Source organism: Oncorhynchus gorbuscha, linkage group LG16 (genome assembly GCF_021184085.1).
Source record: "Oncorhynchus gorbuscha isolate QuinsamMale2020 ecotype Even-year linkage group LG16, OgorEven_v1.0, whole genome shotgun sequence".
NCBI lineage: Eukaryota > Metazoa > Chordata > Actinopteri > Salmoniformes > Salmonidae > Oncorhynchus > Oncorhynchus gorbuscha.
Window position 1 is genome coordinate 77,699,728 of NC_060188.1, and position 16,335 is coordinate 77,716,062.

At 43.6% G+C, this 16,335-nt stretch overlaps 1 protein-coding gene across 2 annotated transcripts in view; it reads left to right on the forward strand.

The window, feature by feature from the left end:
* LOC123999104 (transcription factor RFX3-like) overlaps positions 1-16,335 on the forward strand; it is a 40,800-nt gene that overhangs the window by 8,796 nt on the left and 15,669 nt on the right. Inside the window, exons 2-6 of one of the 2 annotated variants that reach the window (XM_046304516.1) lie at positions 8,513-8,607; positions 8,780-8,871; positions 10,299-10,572; positions 11,409-11,483; positions 16,077-16,258. In XM_046304516.1, coding sequence (XP_046160472.1) covers positions 8,518-8,607; positions 8,780-8,871; positions 10,299-10,572; positions 11,409-11,483; positions 16,077-16,258 — 713 coding nt within the window. In that variant the 5' untranslated portion in view covers positions 8,513-8,517. The remainder of the gene's footprint in view (positions 1-8,512; positions 8,608-8,779; positions 8,872-10,298; positions 10,573-11,408; positions 11,484-16,076; positions 16,259-16,335) is intronic. The other variant, XM_046304517.1, reaches the window with a different exon arrangement.

Here is a 16,335-nt window from a genome sequence, read left to right on the forward strand (position 1 = left end):
CAAGGTGTACTGTATCACTGTTCCATAATTGTAAGGGAAAGAGGGAGGCTCGCTCGGGTGGTGCTAGCACATGAGCATATATAATACATTGACGTAACTCCGATTTTAAGGTGTTTACGTGTCCTACTAATTTGAAAAATTGCTCAGAAAACAAGGTGTTTTAATCGGCGCATGCTTTCCTTTGATTATGATCGTACGCCGATTTAAGATGGTTATGTTAACCACCTTATTGTGCTTAATGCCATACTCTGTCTACTACCATAATCATTTTAAAACCAGATTATTGGTGTGCATGGAAACTTACTCATTACCACATAGGTCTAACATGATGCATGCCTCTTTATTTGGGGTTGCCTTTCTTCCACAGTGTTACAACCCCTTTCCCCAAAACATATTGTTTCAGGACATTCATCAATACATTTTTAGGTTTTGGACAATCCACTTGCTATCAGTCTCAAATGGATGTAGGAGGCATCAGTATTTTAGACTTTCAACATAATGTATTCATTTTGGTTACGTCATTCAAGTTGCTCCTTTATTGGCTCTGATAATGTGATGACATCTTGCCCTCCCCATTTCCTCAGCTGTCAGTCAAATTGGGTGAAGGAGCCGGGAAGGGTGAAGGAGAGGCTACGCAAGTCTTGCCCTCCTCAGTGGCCTTTGTTTCTACGTGGCTTTGTAGAACATGCAGTTGCTCAGTGGAGCACAGCGCTTAAGTGGGCCACAGGGGAGTGAGAGCAGGCTGAACAAAGTGCCTAGGGATGGGGGGTGTAAGGGGTGGCAGGTGCCCTGTTTACATCCAGAAAGTCATTCCTCTCCTTGTCTCCTAATCATCAGGGGTCTTGTCAGGAGCAGGCTGCAGGAAGCAGGTGGGCTTTGTGTAGTATAGTCAGACCGGGCCCTGCACTTTAGCTCTCCTTTGGCAGAGTGCATGGAGCAGAAGAAAAACTGGAACCTGTAGAGACTAGAGGAGAGAGCGTGACCTGCAGGTAACCTGGATCCATCACTTAGCCATGTCAGCATCATCTCCCTGGCACCGACTGTCACTGTCAAGTTAGTTTCTGTTGTCTGCTTTATTCCTAGCACCACCCTGTGGTCAGTTACCTGGGCTTTTGGAGATTTTTACACCATGTTGTCAGGCTATCAGCAGAACATATGGAATGTTAACTGAGAGACATTAACAAATCATCAACGAATCAGAGATGGAACAATAAGTGAATGAAGTCATATAGGATTTTCATCTTCACCAGATTCTGAGAGCTCTTCAACATGTTGAAAGTCTTTCTGCCTTGGGTTGTACCAACTGGCTAATACATTACAGAAACAAGGGGAATACTTCAACCCCTGCCGCACCATAAAAGTATAGGCTATGTTCCTTCCACTGAGAGGTTTCAGTTTGAAAGTCATGACTGACGGCAGAACAACAGCAGCAGAATGTTCTGCCAGGTCTCTGGTTCTTTCTGTGAACAGCATGGAACCACCTGTCTGAATCAGTGCTCAACTGTTTCAGTTTTTTAGCAATAAAGGATGGGGGGGAAAATCCTATTGAATCCAGCCTCTTGAGTTGAATGGGAATGATTAGGATCTCTGTGCATTCAGACCACAACACCTGTTAACCTCCGGTATATCACTAAAGATGAACAGAGAGAGAGAGAGATGCTGCAGGCAAGGCAGACCCTGGAGAGATGCAGAGCTATTAGGAGACAGTTTAATTAACCAGGAGAGGCTTGGTCATGGAAACTAAGTTGAGCAGAAGAGGGGGGGGGGGAAGAGGGAGAAGGGGAGGGAGGCACCAGGAGGGGGGAGGAGAGGTGGCTGTTCTATGATTAGCCTACATGCAGCGTTACTGTGAATGTCTCCCTCTGCCCAAGTCCTCATCTCACTATAGCTCTGTGTGTTCAAGGTTTGGTTGTTAGCCAATAAAGGTGGATTCTAAATCACTGACACCCTGCATTTTGGGACACCTATGGATGTGTTCTAATGCAGAGAACAAAGTTTTTTTTAAACGTGGTTTGACAGTGGACATGACCAGATTTTCACAAAATTAACCTAAATGTGTTTGGCAATAAATAAATCAAAAGATATCTGAATGATACAGAACTGTTGGAAGTTGTAAAGAAATCCAGATTTGTGAGAGCAGTGAATGAAAGTGCAGCTCATTAGGGCTGTTAAATATTAACTTGATTTTATTGCTATGAACACAGAGACAGGAACTCGCTGCTTGGACCACTGACTCATACACTACCTTAGTGACCTGAGTACATTCTGTACTGCTGGCCACAGTTGCCTGTTGCATGAGTATAGCAGCTATAATATCACAGGTACAGTCAGTGTGATGGGTTCCTCATACTGTGTGACTTACTGGAGCAATTAGGGTTAAGTGCCTTACTCGAGTACATTGGCAGATTGTTCATCTAGTCGGCTCCGGGACTCAAACCAGCGACCTTATTGGTTACTGGCCCAACACTTTTAACCGCTAAGCTACCTGCCATTTCTATGGTACTGTGAATGTTGTGCATAGACGATTGGCGCAGAAGCTTACTTGCTGTCTTGCCAGGATCGGAATGATCACTGTTCATTAGTCAACCTGTATATTATAATAATCATATTATAGTTATTGTCAAATCATCGAAGATTTTTGTCTCTGTGAGTGATATTGATTTTCAAGTCCCAGACCCGTGAAAACAAAAAGGAGAGCCGCACATTCTAGGAGCTCAGATGCAATAATTGAATAATCCCAGAACCGTGAAAACAAAAAGGAGAGCCGCACATTCTAGAAGCTCAGATGCAATAATTGAATAATCTAATATCCAACATTTGGACAGACAAGCTGTCTTCATCAGGTTATAATGACAAACACTGCGGGTCACTAGTTTATATAGTTTCAGAGGACACACGGGTGTCTGTGATCATGGCCGGGTGTGGCTTGATGTCATTGGTTGATTTACAGATATAAATAGAACATATAAAAAACATAAATGGACAGCATATAGTCATAGATACAGTTGGCTACATAAGCCTACAAATATTTACAATGAATATCAAAATCACAATAATCACAAGAATGGCTTCAGATCGAAGGGTCTTTAAATGAATGATCCAGGCAGCCTCTTGTTTTAACAATAAATTGTCGAGGTCACCCTCTCTCCTAGGGAGGGTGACATGTTCGATGCCGATATAACGTAGGGACAATATAGTGGTTTGCTTTCAAAAAGTGGACCGTCACTGGGTATGTCAAGTTTTTGCACGTGATGGTGCTACGATGCTCCGAGATTTTTACTTTTAATTCGCGCTTCGTTTTACCAACCTCATTTTTAACACAATAACAAGTTCTAAGATAAATAATTACCTGAGCATGTGAGCATGTGATAACACCTTTTGATTGGGATCTCCTCCCCTGTTTTGAAGGATCTACAATGGCTATGCATTGAGCACAGCCATTACATCTGTAGTTTCCATCCAGTAGGGGTGCAAATAGATGTTGTTCAGGGATATTTTCAGTTTACCACCTGATCTCTGAGATTTCTGGAGAATTTCTTGCCATCTTTCGGACGGGACGTTAAACAGGTGTCCTGACTCTGGTCACTAAAAGTTCCAATGGCACTTATTGTAAGAGTAGGTGTGTTAACCCCAGTGTCCTGGCTAAATTCCCAATCTGTCCCTCATACCATCATGGTCACCTAATCATCCCCAGCTTACAATTGGCTCATTCATCCCCGTCCTCTCCCCTATAACTATTCCCCAGGTCGTTTTTTTACCGATTTACCTGGTAAAATAAGGGTTAAATAAATTAATAAAAGTGCCTTACTCAAGGGCACATCGGCAGATTTTTCACCTAGGCGGCTTAGGGACTTAAACCAGAAACGTTCTGGTTACTGGCCCAACACTTTTTTTAACCTCTAGGCTACCTGCCATTTCTATGGCACTGTGACTGAATCAGTGCATAGATGATTGGTACAGAAGCTTACTTCCTGTCTTTCCAGGATCTGAATGACCACTGTTGTTTACTATCATTAAATTGAAGACTTGTAGTTTTTATCAAAGATTCTCTGTAATTAGTATTACGCGATGAACTGATTAATCATGTAATTGTATTTAACTAGCAAGTCGGGCAACCAAGGAAAAATATTCAGATTACAAGATTATAATTTCCTAATATAACCTTTCAGATATTTTCATATCTGATCCATAGTCCTCTGATTAATTAAACAAGGTAAATGTGGTTACAAGAAGTGATAAGGGAATGTGCCCTAGTGGGCTAAACCGGCATCGCGGCTTGTTAGACAAAAGGGGAAGTGGGGGTCAACTGAGATGAGACACTACAACGCTGATAATTATAACAATTGAAATGCTAATCCTTTGCACATGAACGATCACTCATTCGGAACAATTGCAATCAATATATATATATATATATTTACGCTCAGTGTGTCGTCTTGATCGCTGTTGAAAAGTTTTTCTGTTGGAGAGTTTCGTCATCTCTCGCTCTCTCTCTCTCTCTCTCTCTCTCTCTCTCTCTCTCTGTCTTGCTTAGAGGGAATAGTTCAGAGTGACATTCATTCATTTGTTATAGAATGGATGTTTCGGCGGTTGTCGTTCTTTGCGTTCAATGATACCGAATTCCTAGCTGCAGACTAGTAATTAATATCAAAGACTTGTTCTTATTCTGTCGGTATCGATAGTCATAAGAGTTTAACCACGTGGTATGGTTAAAAGATTCAGCAATGGTCTACAACCTTCATCCTCTCCTATTAGAGAAAAACATGGTCTGGTTATAATTTCTCAAAGTTGGGATTTATTCGGAATTGCAGAAAAGGGGCTGTCCCAGGATGCCTGACCCTAACTGGGCTCAGGGGCGGTCCTCTGATTCAGTTAAACTCAAAAGGGAATTGGCGTTTCCTTCATTAAACAGTCCAAAAACACAATGTAAAATTGTGTGAACAGTATCATAATCACTCATTCATCTTATACAACAATTAGATGTAAACCTCACATCTGAGGCTATTATATAAACAGTGTTATGATAATGTGGCCACACCGTCTCCCATGAGCTTCCCCAAGTTGTAACAAACGGATCAGTTCATAGCTGGATTCTTCACCCATCTTTTATACTTTCTCCGGAACATGAAATTTGTTCGTACCTCAAGTTCTGTGAGGTGGAAGAAATTCCTTTGTTCTCTATGAAAATTTACTCTGCCTCTTATACTGTGTGGCCATGTGGCAGGGTCTTCTCCTCAGGAATGTACGACCTCTCTCTGACCACACCAGCCTAGTTGGAGACAAGGGGGAGGCCGGGAGAGGGGGATGGGGCTTGCTATACCCAAAGAGGGCAACGTCATGACACCACTGTTCATTAGTATACAGTGAAGGAAAAAAGTATTTGATCCCCTGCTGATTTTATACATTTGCCCAATGACAAAAAAATTATCAGTCTATAATTTTAATGGTAGGTTTATTTGAACAGTGAGAGACAGAATAACAACAAAAAATCCAGAAAAACGCATGTCAAAAATGTTATAATTTGATTTGCATTTTAATGAGGGAAATAAGTATTTGACCCCTCTGCAAAACATGACTTAGTACTGGGTGGAAAAACCCTTGTTGGCAATCAGAGGTCAGATGTTTCTTGTAGTTGGCCACCAGGTTTGCACACATCTCAGGAGGGATTTTGTCCCACTCCTCTTTGCAGATCTTCTCCAAGTCATTAAGGTTTCGAGGCTGACGTTTGGAAAACTCGAACCTTCAGCTCCCTCCACAGATTTTCTATGGGATTAAGGTCTGGAGACTGGCTAGGCCACTCCAGGACCTTAATGTGCTTCTTCGTGAGCCACTCCTTTGTTGCCTTGGCCGTGTGTTTTGGGTCATTGTCATGCTGGAATACCCATCCACGACCCATTTTCAGTGGCTGAGGGAAGGAGGTTCTCACCCAAGATTTGACGGTACATGGCCCCATCCATCGTCCCTTTGATGCGACGAAGTTGTCCTGTCCACCCCCAAAGCATAATGTTTCCACCTCCATGTTTGACGGTGGGATGGTGTTCTTGGGGTCATAGGCAGCATTCCTCCTCCTCCAAACACTGTGAGTTGAGTTGATGCCAAAGAGCTCTGTTTTGGCCTCATCTGACCACAACACTTTCACCCAGTTGTCCTCTGAATCATTCAGATGTTCATTGGCAAACTTCAGACTAGAGATCAATCGATTAATCGGAATGGCCGGTTAATTAGGGATGATTTTCAAGTTTTCATAACAATCGGAAATCGGTATTTTGGGTGCCGATTTTGCCGATTTTCTGTTTTCTTTAAATACCTTTTATTTAACTAGGCAAGTCAGTTAAGAACACATTCTTATTTTCAATGACTGCCTAGGAACGGTGGGTTAACTGCCTGTTCAGGGGCAGAACGACAGATTTTCACCTTGTCAGCTCGGGGGATACAATCTTGCAACCTTACAGTTAACTAGTCCAAAGCAATAACGACCTGCCTCTCTCTCGTTGCACTCCACAAGGAGACTGCCTGTTACGCGAATGCAGTAAGCCAAGGTAAGTTGCTAGCTAGCATTAAACTTATCTTATAAAAAACAATCAATCATAATCACTAGTTAACTACACATGGTTGATGATATTACTAGATATTATCTAGCATGTCCTGCGTTGCATATAATCTGACTGAGCATACAAGCATACAAGTATCTGACTGAGCGGTGGTAGGCAGAAGCAGGCGCTTAAACATTAATTCAAACAGAACTTTTGTGCGTTTTGCCAGCAGCTCTTCGTTGTGCGTCAAGCATTGCGCTCTTTATGACTTCAAGCCTATCAACTCCCGAGATGAGGCTGGTGTAACCGAAGTGAAATGGCTAGCTAGTTAGAGCGCGCTAATAGCGTTTCAAATGTCACTCCTCTGAGCCTTCTAGTAGTTGTTCCCCTTGCTCTACATGGGTAACGCTGGGTAACGCTGCTTCGAGGGTGGCTGTTTTCGTTGTGTTGCTGGTTCGAGCCCAGGGAGGAGCGAGGAGAGGGACGGAAGCTATACTGTTACACTAGCAATACTAAAGTGCCTAGAAGAACATCCAATAGTCAAAGGTATATGAAATACAGATGGTATGGAGGGAAATAGTCCTATAATTACTGTAATAACTACAACCTAAAACTTCTTACCTGGGAATATTGAAGACTCATGTTAAAAGGAACCACCAGCTTCCATTTGTTCTCATGTTCTGAGCAAGGAACTGAAACGTTAGCTTTCTTACATAGCACATATTTATTCACTCTTTTACTTTCTTCTCCAACACTTTGTTTTTTGCATTATTTAAACCAAATTGAACGATTAATTATTTACTTGAGGCTAAATTGTTTTTTGTAATGCATTATATTAAGTTAAAATAAGTGTTCATTCAGTATTGTTGTAATTGTCATTATTACAAATAAATCAATAAAATTCGGCCAATTAATCGGTATCGGCGTTGAAAAATCATAATCGGTAGACCTCCACTTCAGACGGGCATGTATATGTTCTTTCTTGAGCCAGGGGGACCTTGCGGGCGCTGCAGGATTTCAGTCCTTCACGGCATAGTGTGTTAACAATTGTTTTGTTGGTGATTATGGTCCCAGCTGCCTTGAGATCATTGACAAGATCCTCCCGTGTAGTTGTGGGCTGATTCCTCACCGTTCTCATGATCATTGCAACTCCACGAGGTGGATCTTGCATGGAGCCCCAGGCCGAGGGAGATTGACAGTTCTTTTGTGTTTCTTCCATTTGCGGATAATCTCACCAACTGTTGTCACCTTCTCACCAAGCTGCTTGGCGATGTTCTTGTAGCCCATTCCAGCCTAGTGTAGGTCTACAATCTTGTCCCTGACATCTTTGGAGAGCTCTTTGATCTTGGCCATGGTGGAGAGTTTGGAATCTGATTGATTGCTTCTGTGGACAGGTGTCTTTTATACAGGTAACAAACTGAGACTTGGAGCACTCCCTTTAAGAGTGTGCTCCTAATCTCAGCTCGTTACCTGTATAAAAGACACCTGGGAGCCAGAAATCTTTCTGATTGAGAGGGGGTCAAATACTTATTTCCCTCATTAAAATTCAAATCAATTTATAACATGTTTGACATGCGTTTTTCTGGATTTTTTTGTTGTTATTCTGTTTCTCACTGTTTTAAATAAACCATTAAAATTACAGACTGATCACTTCTTTGTCAGTGGGCAAAGGTACAAAATCAGCAGGGGATCAAATACTTTTTTCCCGTACTGTATAATAATAATATTGGCAAATCATCTAGGATTTATGTAATATTGATTTTATACTCCCAGACCCAGACACACCTTTTCATGAATTGTTCTGGTACTGTGTATGCAAACCAAATTGAGAAGGTTGCTTGTGGAGTTCGTTGCAGTGGAGTTTGTTTAGCCACTGTGGTGCTAGGCCAGAGTTCAGAGCTTGTGGTTTTCTATAGTCCCCTCCATCTATGGCTCTGGTCGTACCCAGTTGACCAATGTGTCCTCTCTCTCTTCTGCAGGCGCCATGCAGACCCCTGAGGCAGGCGCTGAATCCGCCTCCACTGTCCACACCCCTGTGCAGTCTGCAGGCTCCGCCCAGCAGGTGTCCTCTCAGGTGTGTGTGTGTGTGTGTGTGTGTGTGTGTGTGTGTGTGTGTGTGTGTGTGTGTGTGTGTGTGTGTGTGTGTGTGTGTGTGTGTGTGTGTGTGTGTGTGTGTGTGTGTGTGTGTGTGTGTGTGTGTGTGTGAAAGTGAGATTTGTATCTAACGTTTCACTGTGTTGTTGCAGGCCCAGACTGTTCAACAGGTTCAGCATGTATACCCAGCACAACAGGTGCAGTACGTGGAGGAGAACAGTGGCGTCTATACCAACGGGAACATGTGAGTGTTTCGTGTTGTTCACCCATTTTTTTGCCACCCCTCTGCTGCAGTGGCACTATACATAGTTGCTTTAATGTATTCTCTGTAGTCAATGGCAACAGCTAAAGTCACTTCACAGCAGCATTTCTGCCACACAAACATGGCAGGGGCAGTACAAGCACAGTGAAGTACTGTTTGAATATGTGCAGTCACCTGGAGATGACCAGGAGTATCTAGAAGTGCTACAGAGTCTTCTCCTGGGCTTGGGGGACAGGATACACTCTACTGACTAGCCCACGCTGTGCCTGTCCCATAGTGACAGACACACAGTCACAGACAGACAGCGGTCTCTGAGTGAGGGGCTCAGGGAGGGGTACAGCCCGGCTAACAGGCGAGCTGAACACAGTCTCACTTCAGGGCAGAACAAGTGAGCTGAGCACACACTTACACACAATCTATTTGAGTCTGTTAACTGTGTATTAGTACCACATTCTTGTCTCCTCCACAGAAGTAGACTGAAAAGAGTAATGTCTTCTACATGAAAAAGGGCAGTGGATATTTCTTACAGTTCAGATGATTTGTCAACAAGAATCATGCCAGTGCCCCAAACTTTAAAAGTGCAGTAACTGCAGTCAGCTTTATTTTGGACGCAGTAATCGCAGAATAAAAAGTGTTATTTTGGACACCGTAATCGCAGAATAAAAAGTGTTATTTTGGACACAGTAATCGCAGAATAAAAAGTGTTATTTTGGACACAGTAATCGCAGAATAAAAAGTGTTATTTTGGACACAGTAATCGCAGAATAAAAAGTGTTATTTTGGACAGTAATCGCAGAATAAAAAGTGTTATTTTGGACACAGTAATCGCAGAATAAAAAGTGTTATTTTGGACACAGTAATCGCAGAATAAAAAGTGTTATTTTGGACACAGTAATCGCAGAATAAAAAGTGTTATTTTGGACACAGTAATCGCAGAATAAAAAGTGTTATTTTGGACACAGCATACTGCAGTTACACTGACCTCTGACTGCAATTTGTTTTCGTACGATCAGAGTTCTGGCATAAGTCTTATAAAGGGTTGAGAGAGAATATGTTTCTGGTCCATGTGAATTGAGACCTGCTATCATAAAGGGAGTTGTGTCAAGCCACTGAAGGGTGCCATTATATCAGAGGCCAGGTTAATGGAGTGACTGCAGTCAAAACGACAAACACAGAAATCTCTGTCAGCACGGCCACTCCTCAGGTGATTTGAGTAACTATGGAAACTCCACTTTCAATAACACAGGAATATTGCATGCCCACGAAGGCTCAGAATGGTACCGCTAATTCACATCCAATAAGCACTCTAGCACTCTATTGAAACTTGCCTTTATGTAAAGGGCAATTATCTTGAACCTATTGCTCTGGGGGGGAAATGTCTAACTTTTTCCTCCACTATTTTTGCCCAGACGGACATACTCGTACTCCGAGCCCCAGCTGTACAGCCAGAACAGTGGAGGGAGCTACTTTGACACGCAAGGCAGCTCATCCCAGGTGTCCACGGTGGTGTCATCCCATGGCATGGCTGACAACGGAGGGGGGAACGGGGGGCTGACCATGGGTCTGGCTGGGGGGCAGATCATCAGCAGCTCTGGGGCATACCTCATCGGGGGCAACACCATGGATAACTCTGCCCCCCACCCAGCAGCCCAGACCACCCGAGCCTCCCCGGCCACTGTGAGTGTACGGCCCCCCTCCACTTACTATTCTCTGTCCCTCCCTGTCTGTCCCTGTCTGTCCCCGTCTGTCCCTGTCAGTCTCTGTCCCTGTCTCTGTCCCTGTCTGTCTGTCTGTCTGTCCCTGTCCCTGTGTGTCCCTGTCTGTCCCTGACGGCCAGGCCACTCTCTTCTGCCTGTCATAATGCATATCTGAAGCCTTTCTTCAGTAACTATAGCACCACTTAGCTACTTCATGTCGGTGTCTGAGAATGTCTGTAATTGTGTTGTCTCCCTATTTCCTGTGGTCTTCTCAGCTAGTACTTCAGTTTTCTATAGTCATCTACCCATCCAGTACTGTGAAACGGAATTTCCTCTTGTGCTGTGTTTTTTAGCTGAGGTGTAAATAAATAGTAATCTCCTCCATAATATTTGTTGGTTCTGCTTTGCTGTGTAGCAAAGCGTCTAGACTTGAGTGCAGTCCACCGCAGTGGATCTGTGCTACCTTCCGGTGGCTGAATATGGTAGTTTCACAATATGGTAGTTTCACAATATGGTAGTTTCACAATATGGTAGTTTCACAACTTCCGAGATCATTTCTTATATTATTATGGTGTTAACTTTTTTCATTGTTTTGCTTGAATTTCAAAAGAAGAATTATGTCCATGTACAGACAGAGACAGTAAATTGAATTTAAGTTTAAACTGGCTTCGCAAAGCAGGGCTTTTAGGAGTAATTTTGGTGATGCTTGCTTTAGGATCTGTCCTGGATTTTCAGATTTTCTGTTCAGTATTTTCATGGTTCTACTGCAACTTCGTCCTTTGTTGTTTTTCCTTCCATTTTTTTTGCTCCTTGGTCTATCAGATTGAAATGGCGATTGAGACGCTCCAAAAGACTGAAGGTTTATCCAGTCAGAGAAGCTCACTACTCAACAGCCATGTAAGTCACCACTCTAAACGCCTCACCTTGCGTGCACAGCTGTGCTCTCTCTCTTCCAGTATCTCCAGCTCTCCCTCTCTTTTATTATATCCAGCTCTCCCTCTCTTCTGGTATCTACAGCTCTCCCTCTCTTCTGGTATCTACAGCTCTCCCTCTCTTCTGGTATCTACAGCTCTCCCTCTCTTCTAGTATCTCCAGCTCTCCCTCTCTTCTGGTATCTACAGCTCTCCCTCTCTTCTAGTATCTACAGCTCTCCCTCTCTTCTGGTATCTACAGCTCTCCCTCTCTTCTGGTATCTCCAGCTCTCCCTCTCTTCTAGTATCTCCAGCTCTCCCTCTCTTCTAGTATCTCCAGCTCTCCCTCTCTTCTAGTATCTCCAGCTCTCCCTCTCTTCTAGTATCTCCAGCTCTCCCTCTCTTCTAGTATCTCCAGCTCTCCCTCTCTTCTAGTATCTCCAGCTCTCCCTCTCTTCTAGTATCTCCAGCTCTCCCTCTCTTCTAGTATCTCTAGCTCTCCCTCTTCTAGTATCTCCAGCTCTCCTTATCTTCTAGTATCTCCAGCTCTCCTCCCTCTCTTCTAGTATCTCTAGCTCTCCCTCTTCTAGTATCTCCAGCTCTCCTTATCTTCTAGTATCTCCAGCTCTCCCTCTCTTTTATTATATCCAGCTCTCCCTCTCTTTTATTATATCCAGCTCTCTCTTTTATTATATCCAGCTCTCTCTCTCTTTTATTATATCCAGCTCTCTCTCTCTTTTATTATATCCAGCTCTCTCTCTCTTTTATTATATCCAGCTCTCTCTCTCTTTTATTATATCCAGCTCTCTCTTTTATTATATCCAGCTCTCTCTTTTATTATATCCAGCTCTCTCTTTTATTATATCCAGCTCTCTCTCTTTTATTATATCCAGCTCTCTCTCTTTTATTATATCCAGCTCTCTCTCTTTTATTATATCCAGCTCTCTCTTTTATTATATCCAGCTCTCTCTTTTATTATATCCAGCTCTCTCTTTTATTATATCCAGCTCTCCCTCTCTTTTATTATATCCAGCTCTCTCTCTCTTTTATTATATCCAGCTCTCTCTCTCTTTTATTATATCCAGCTCTCTCTCTCTTTTATTATATCCAGCTCTCCCTCTCTTTTATTATATCCAGCTCTCCCTCTCTTTTATTATATCCAGCTCTCCCTCTCTTTTATTATATCCAGCTCTCTCTCTTTTATTATATCCAGCTCTCTCTCTCTTTTATTATATCCAGCTCTCTCTCTCTTTTATTATATCCAGCTCTCCCTCTCTTTTATTATATCCAGCTCCCTCTCTTTTATTATATCCAGCTCTCTCTCTTTTATTATATCCAGCTCTCTCTCTTTTATTATATCCAGCTCTCTCTCTCTTTTATTATATCCAGCTCTCCCTCTCTTTTATTATATCCAGCTCTCCCTCTCTTTTATTATATCCAGCTCTCCCTCTCTTTTATTATATCCAGCTCTCTCTCTCTTTTATTATATCCAGCTCTCTCTCTCTTTTATTATATCCAGCTCTCCCTCTCTTCTAGTATCTACAGCTCTCCCTCTCTTCTAGTATCTACAGCTCTCCCTCTCTTCTAGTATCTACAGCTCTCCCTCTCTTCTAGTATCTACAGCTCTCCCTCTCTTCTAGTATCTACAGCTCTCCCTCTCTTCTAATATCTCTAGATCTCCTTCCTCTCTTCTAGTATCTCCAGCTCTCTTTCTCTTCTAGTATCTCCGGCTCTCGCTCTCTTCTAGTATCTGTAGCTCTCCTCCCTCTCTTCTAGTATCTGTAGCTCTCCTTATCTTCTAGTATCTCCAGCTCTCCCTCTCTTCTAGTATCTCCAGCTCTCTCCCTCTCTTCTAGTATCTACAGCTCTCCCTCTCTTCTAGTATCTACAGCTCTCCCTCTCTTCTAGTATCTACATCTCCCCTGCCCTTCTAGTATCTACAGCTCTCCCTATCTTCTAGTATCTACAGCTCTCCCTCTCTTCTAGTATCTACAGCTCTCCCTCTCTTCTAGTATCTACAGCTCTCCCTCTCTTCTAGTATCTACAGCTCTCCCTCCTAGTATCTACAGCTCTCCCTCCTAGTATCTACAGCTCTCCCTCCTAGTATCTACAGCTCTCCCTCCTAGTATCTACAGCTCTCCCTCCTAGTATCTACAGCTCTCCCTCCTAGTATCTACAGCTCTCCCTCTCTTCTAGTATCTACAGCTCTCCCTCCTAGTATCTCTCTTCCTAGTATCTACAGCTCCCTCCTAGTATCTACAGCTCTTCTAGTATCTACAGCTCTCCCTCCTAGTATCTACAGCTCTCCCTCCTAGTATCTACAGCTCTCCCTCCTAGTATCTACAGCTCTCCCTCCTAGTATCTACAGCTCTCCCTCTCTTCTAGTATCTACAGCTCTCCCTCTCTTCTAGTATCTACAGCTCTCCCTCTCTTCTAGTATCTACAGCTCTCCCTATCTTCTAGTATCTACAGCTCTCCCTCTCTTCTAGTATCTACAGCTCTCCATCTCTTCTAGTATCTACAGCTCTCGCTCTCTTCTAGTATCTAGTATCAACAGCTCTCTCTTCTAGTATCAACAGCTCTCCCTCTCTTCTAGTATCTCGCTCTCTTCTAGTATCAACAGCTCTCCCTCTCTTCTAGTATCTACAGCTCTCCCTCTCTTCTAGTATCTACAGCTCTCGCTCTCTTCTAGTATCTACAGCTCTCCCTCTCTTCTAGTATCAACAGCTCTAGCTCTCTTCTAGTATCAACAGCTCTCGCTCTCTTCTAGTATCAACAGCTCTCCCTCTCTTCTAGTATCTACAGCTCTCGCTCTCTTCTAGTATCAACAGCTCTCGCTCTCTTCTAGTATCAACAGCTCTCGCTCTCTTCTAGTATCAACAGCTCTCCCTCTCTTCTAGTATCTACAGCTCTCCCTCTCTTCTAGTATCTCTAGCTCTCCCTCTCTTCTAGTATCTCTAGCTCTCCCTCTCTTCTAGTATCTCTAGCTCTCCCTCTCTTCTAGTATCTACAGCTCTCCCTCTCTTCTAGTATCTACAGCTAGTATCTCCTCTCTTCTAGTATCTACAGCTCTCCTCTCTTCTAGTATCAACAGCTCTCCCTCTTCTAGTATCTACAGCTCTCCCTCCTAGTATCTACAGCTCTCTTCTAGTATCAACCTCTTCTAGTATCAACAGCTCTCGCTCTCTTCTAGTATCAACAGCTCTCCCTCTTCTAGTATCAACAGCTCTCGCTCTCTTCTAGTATCAACAGCTCTCCCTCTCTTCTAGTATCTACAGCTCTCCTCTCTTCTAGTATCTACAGCTCTCGCTCTCTTCTAGTATCAACAGCTCTCGCTCTCTTCTAGTATCAACAGCTCTCCCTCTCTTCTAGTATCTACAGCTCTCCCTCTCTTCTAGTATCTCTAGCTCTCCCTCTCTTCTAGTATCTCTAGCTCTCCCTCTCTTCTAGTATCTCTAGCTCTCCCTCTCTTCTAGTATCTACAGCTCTCCCTCTCTTCTAGTATCTACAGCTCTCGCTCTCTTCTAGTATCAACAGCTCTCGCTCTCTTCTAGTATCAACAGCTCTCGCTCTCTTCTAGTATCTGTAGATCTCCCTCTCTTCTAGTATCTCTAGCTCTCCCTCTCTTCTAGTATCTCTAGCTCTCCCTCTCTTCTAGTATCTCTAGCTCTCCCTCTCTTCTAGTATCTCTAGCTCTCCCTCTCTTCTAGTATCTCTAGCTCTCCCTCTCTTCTAGTATCTACAGCTCTCGCTCTCTTCTAGTATCAACAGCTCTCGCTCTCTTCTAGTATCTACAGCTCTCGCTCTCTTCTAGTATCTACAGCTCTCCCTCTCTTCTAGTATCTACAGCTCTCGCTCTCTTCTAGTATCAACAGCTCTCGCTCTCTTCTAGTATCAACAGCTCTCGCTCTCTTCTAGTATCAACAGCTCTCGCTCTCTTCTAGTATCTACAGCTCTCCCTCTCTTCTAGTATCTCTAGCTCTCCCTCTCTTCTAGTATCTCTAGCTCTCCCTCTCTTCTAGTATCAACAGCTCTCGCTCTCTTCTAGTATCAACAGCTCTCGCTCTCTTCTAGTATCAACAGCTCTCGCTCTCTTCTAGTATCAACAGCTCTCGCTCTCTTCTAGTATCAACAGCTCTCGCTCTCTTCTAGTATCTGTAGATCTCCCTCTCTTCTAGTATCTCTAGCTCTCCCTCTCTTCTAGTATCTCTAGCTCTCCCTCTCTTCTAGTATCTCTAGCTCTCCCTCTCTTCTAGTATCTCTAGCTCTCCCTCTCTTCTAGTATCTCCAGCTCGCTCGCTCTCCCTCTCTTCTAGTATCTCCAGCTCGCTCGCTCTCTCTCTCTCTCTTCTAGTATCTTCAGCTCTCTTCCACTCTGTGGTGATGGGGATGACTCCTGTGCTCTGATTGAAAATTTTCACTCCTTTAGTTAATTGTGCTTTTAAGGCCAGATCAGTGGGTGATTGGTATTTTACAGACAAGTGGGGGAGGGTGACACATGGGGAGGGTGACACATGGGACTATCTGCTAGTGACATACATTTGTGTAATTGACACCATACACCCCCCCCCCCTCCCAGCTGCAGTGGCTACTGGATAACTATGAGACAGCGGAGGGGGTGAGTCTGCCTCGCTCCACCCTCTATAACCACTACCTGCGCCACTGCCAGGAGCAGAAGTTGGACCCGGTCAACGCTGCTTCCTTTGGCAAACTCATCCGCTCCATCTTCATGGGGCTCCGCACGCGTCGCCTGGGCACACGGTAAGCTACTGAGAGAACAGACACGCTCTAGTATTGACCTCTCTCTCCTCTTCTCTCCTCTTCTTCTAGCCTATCTC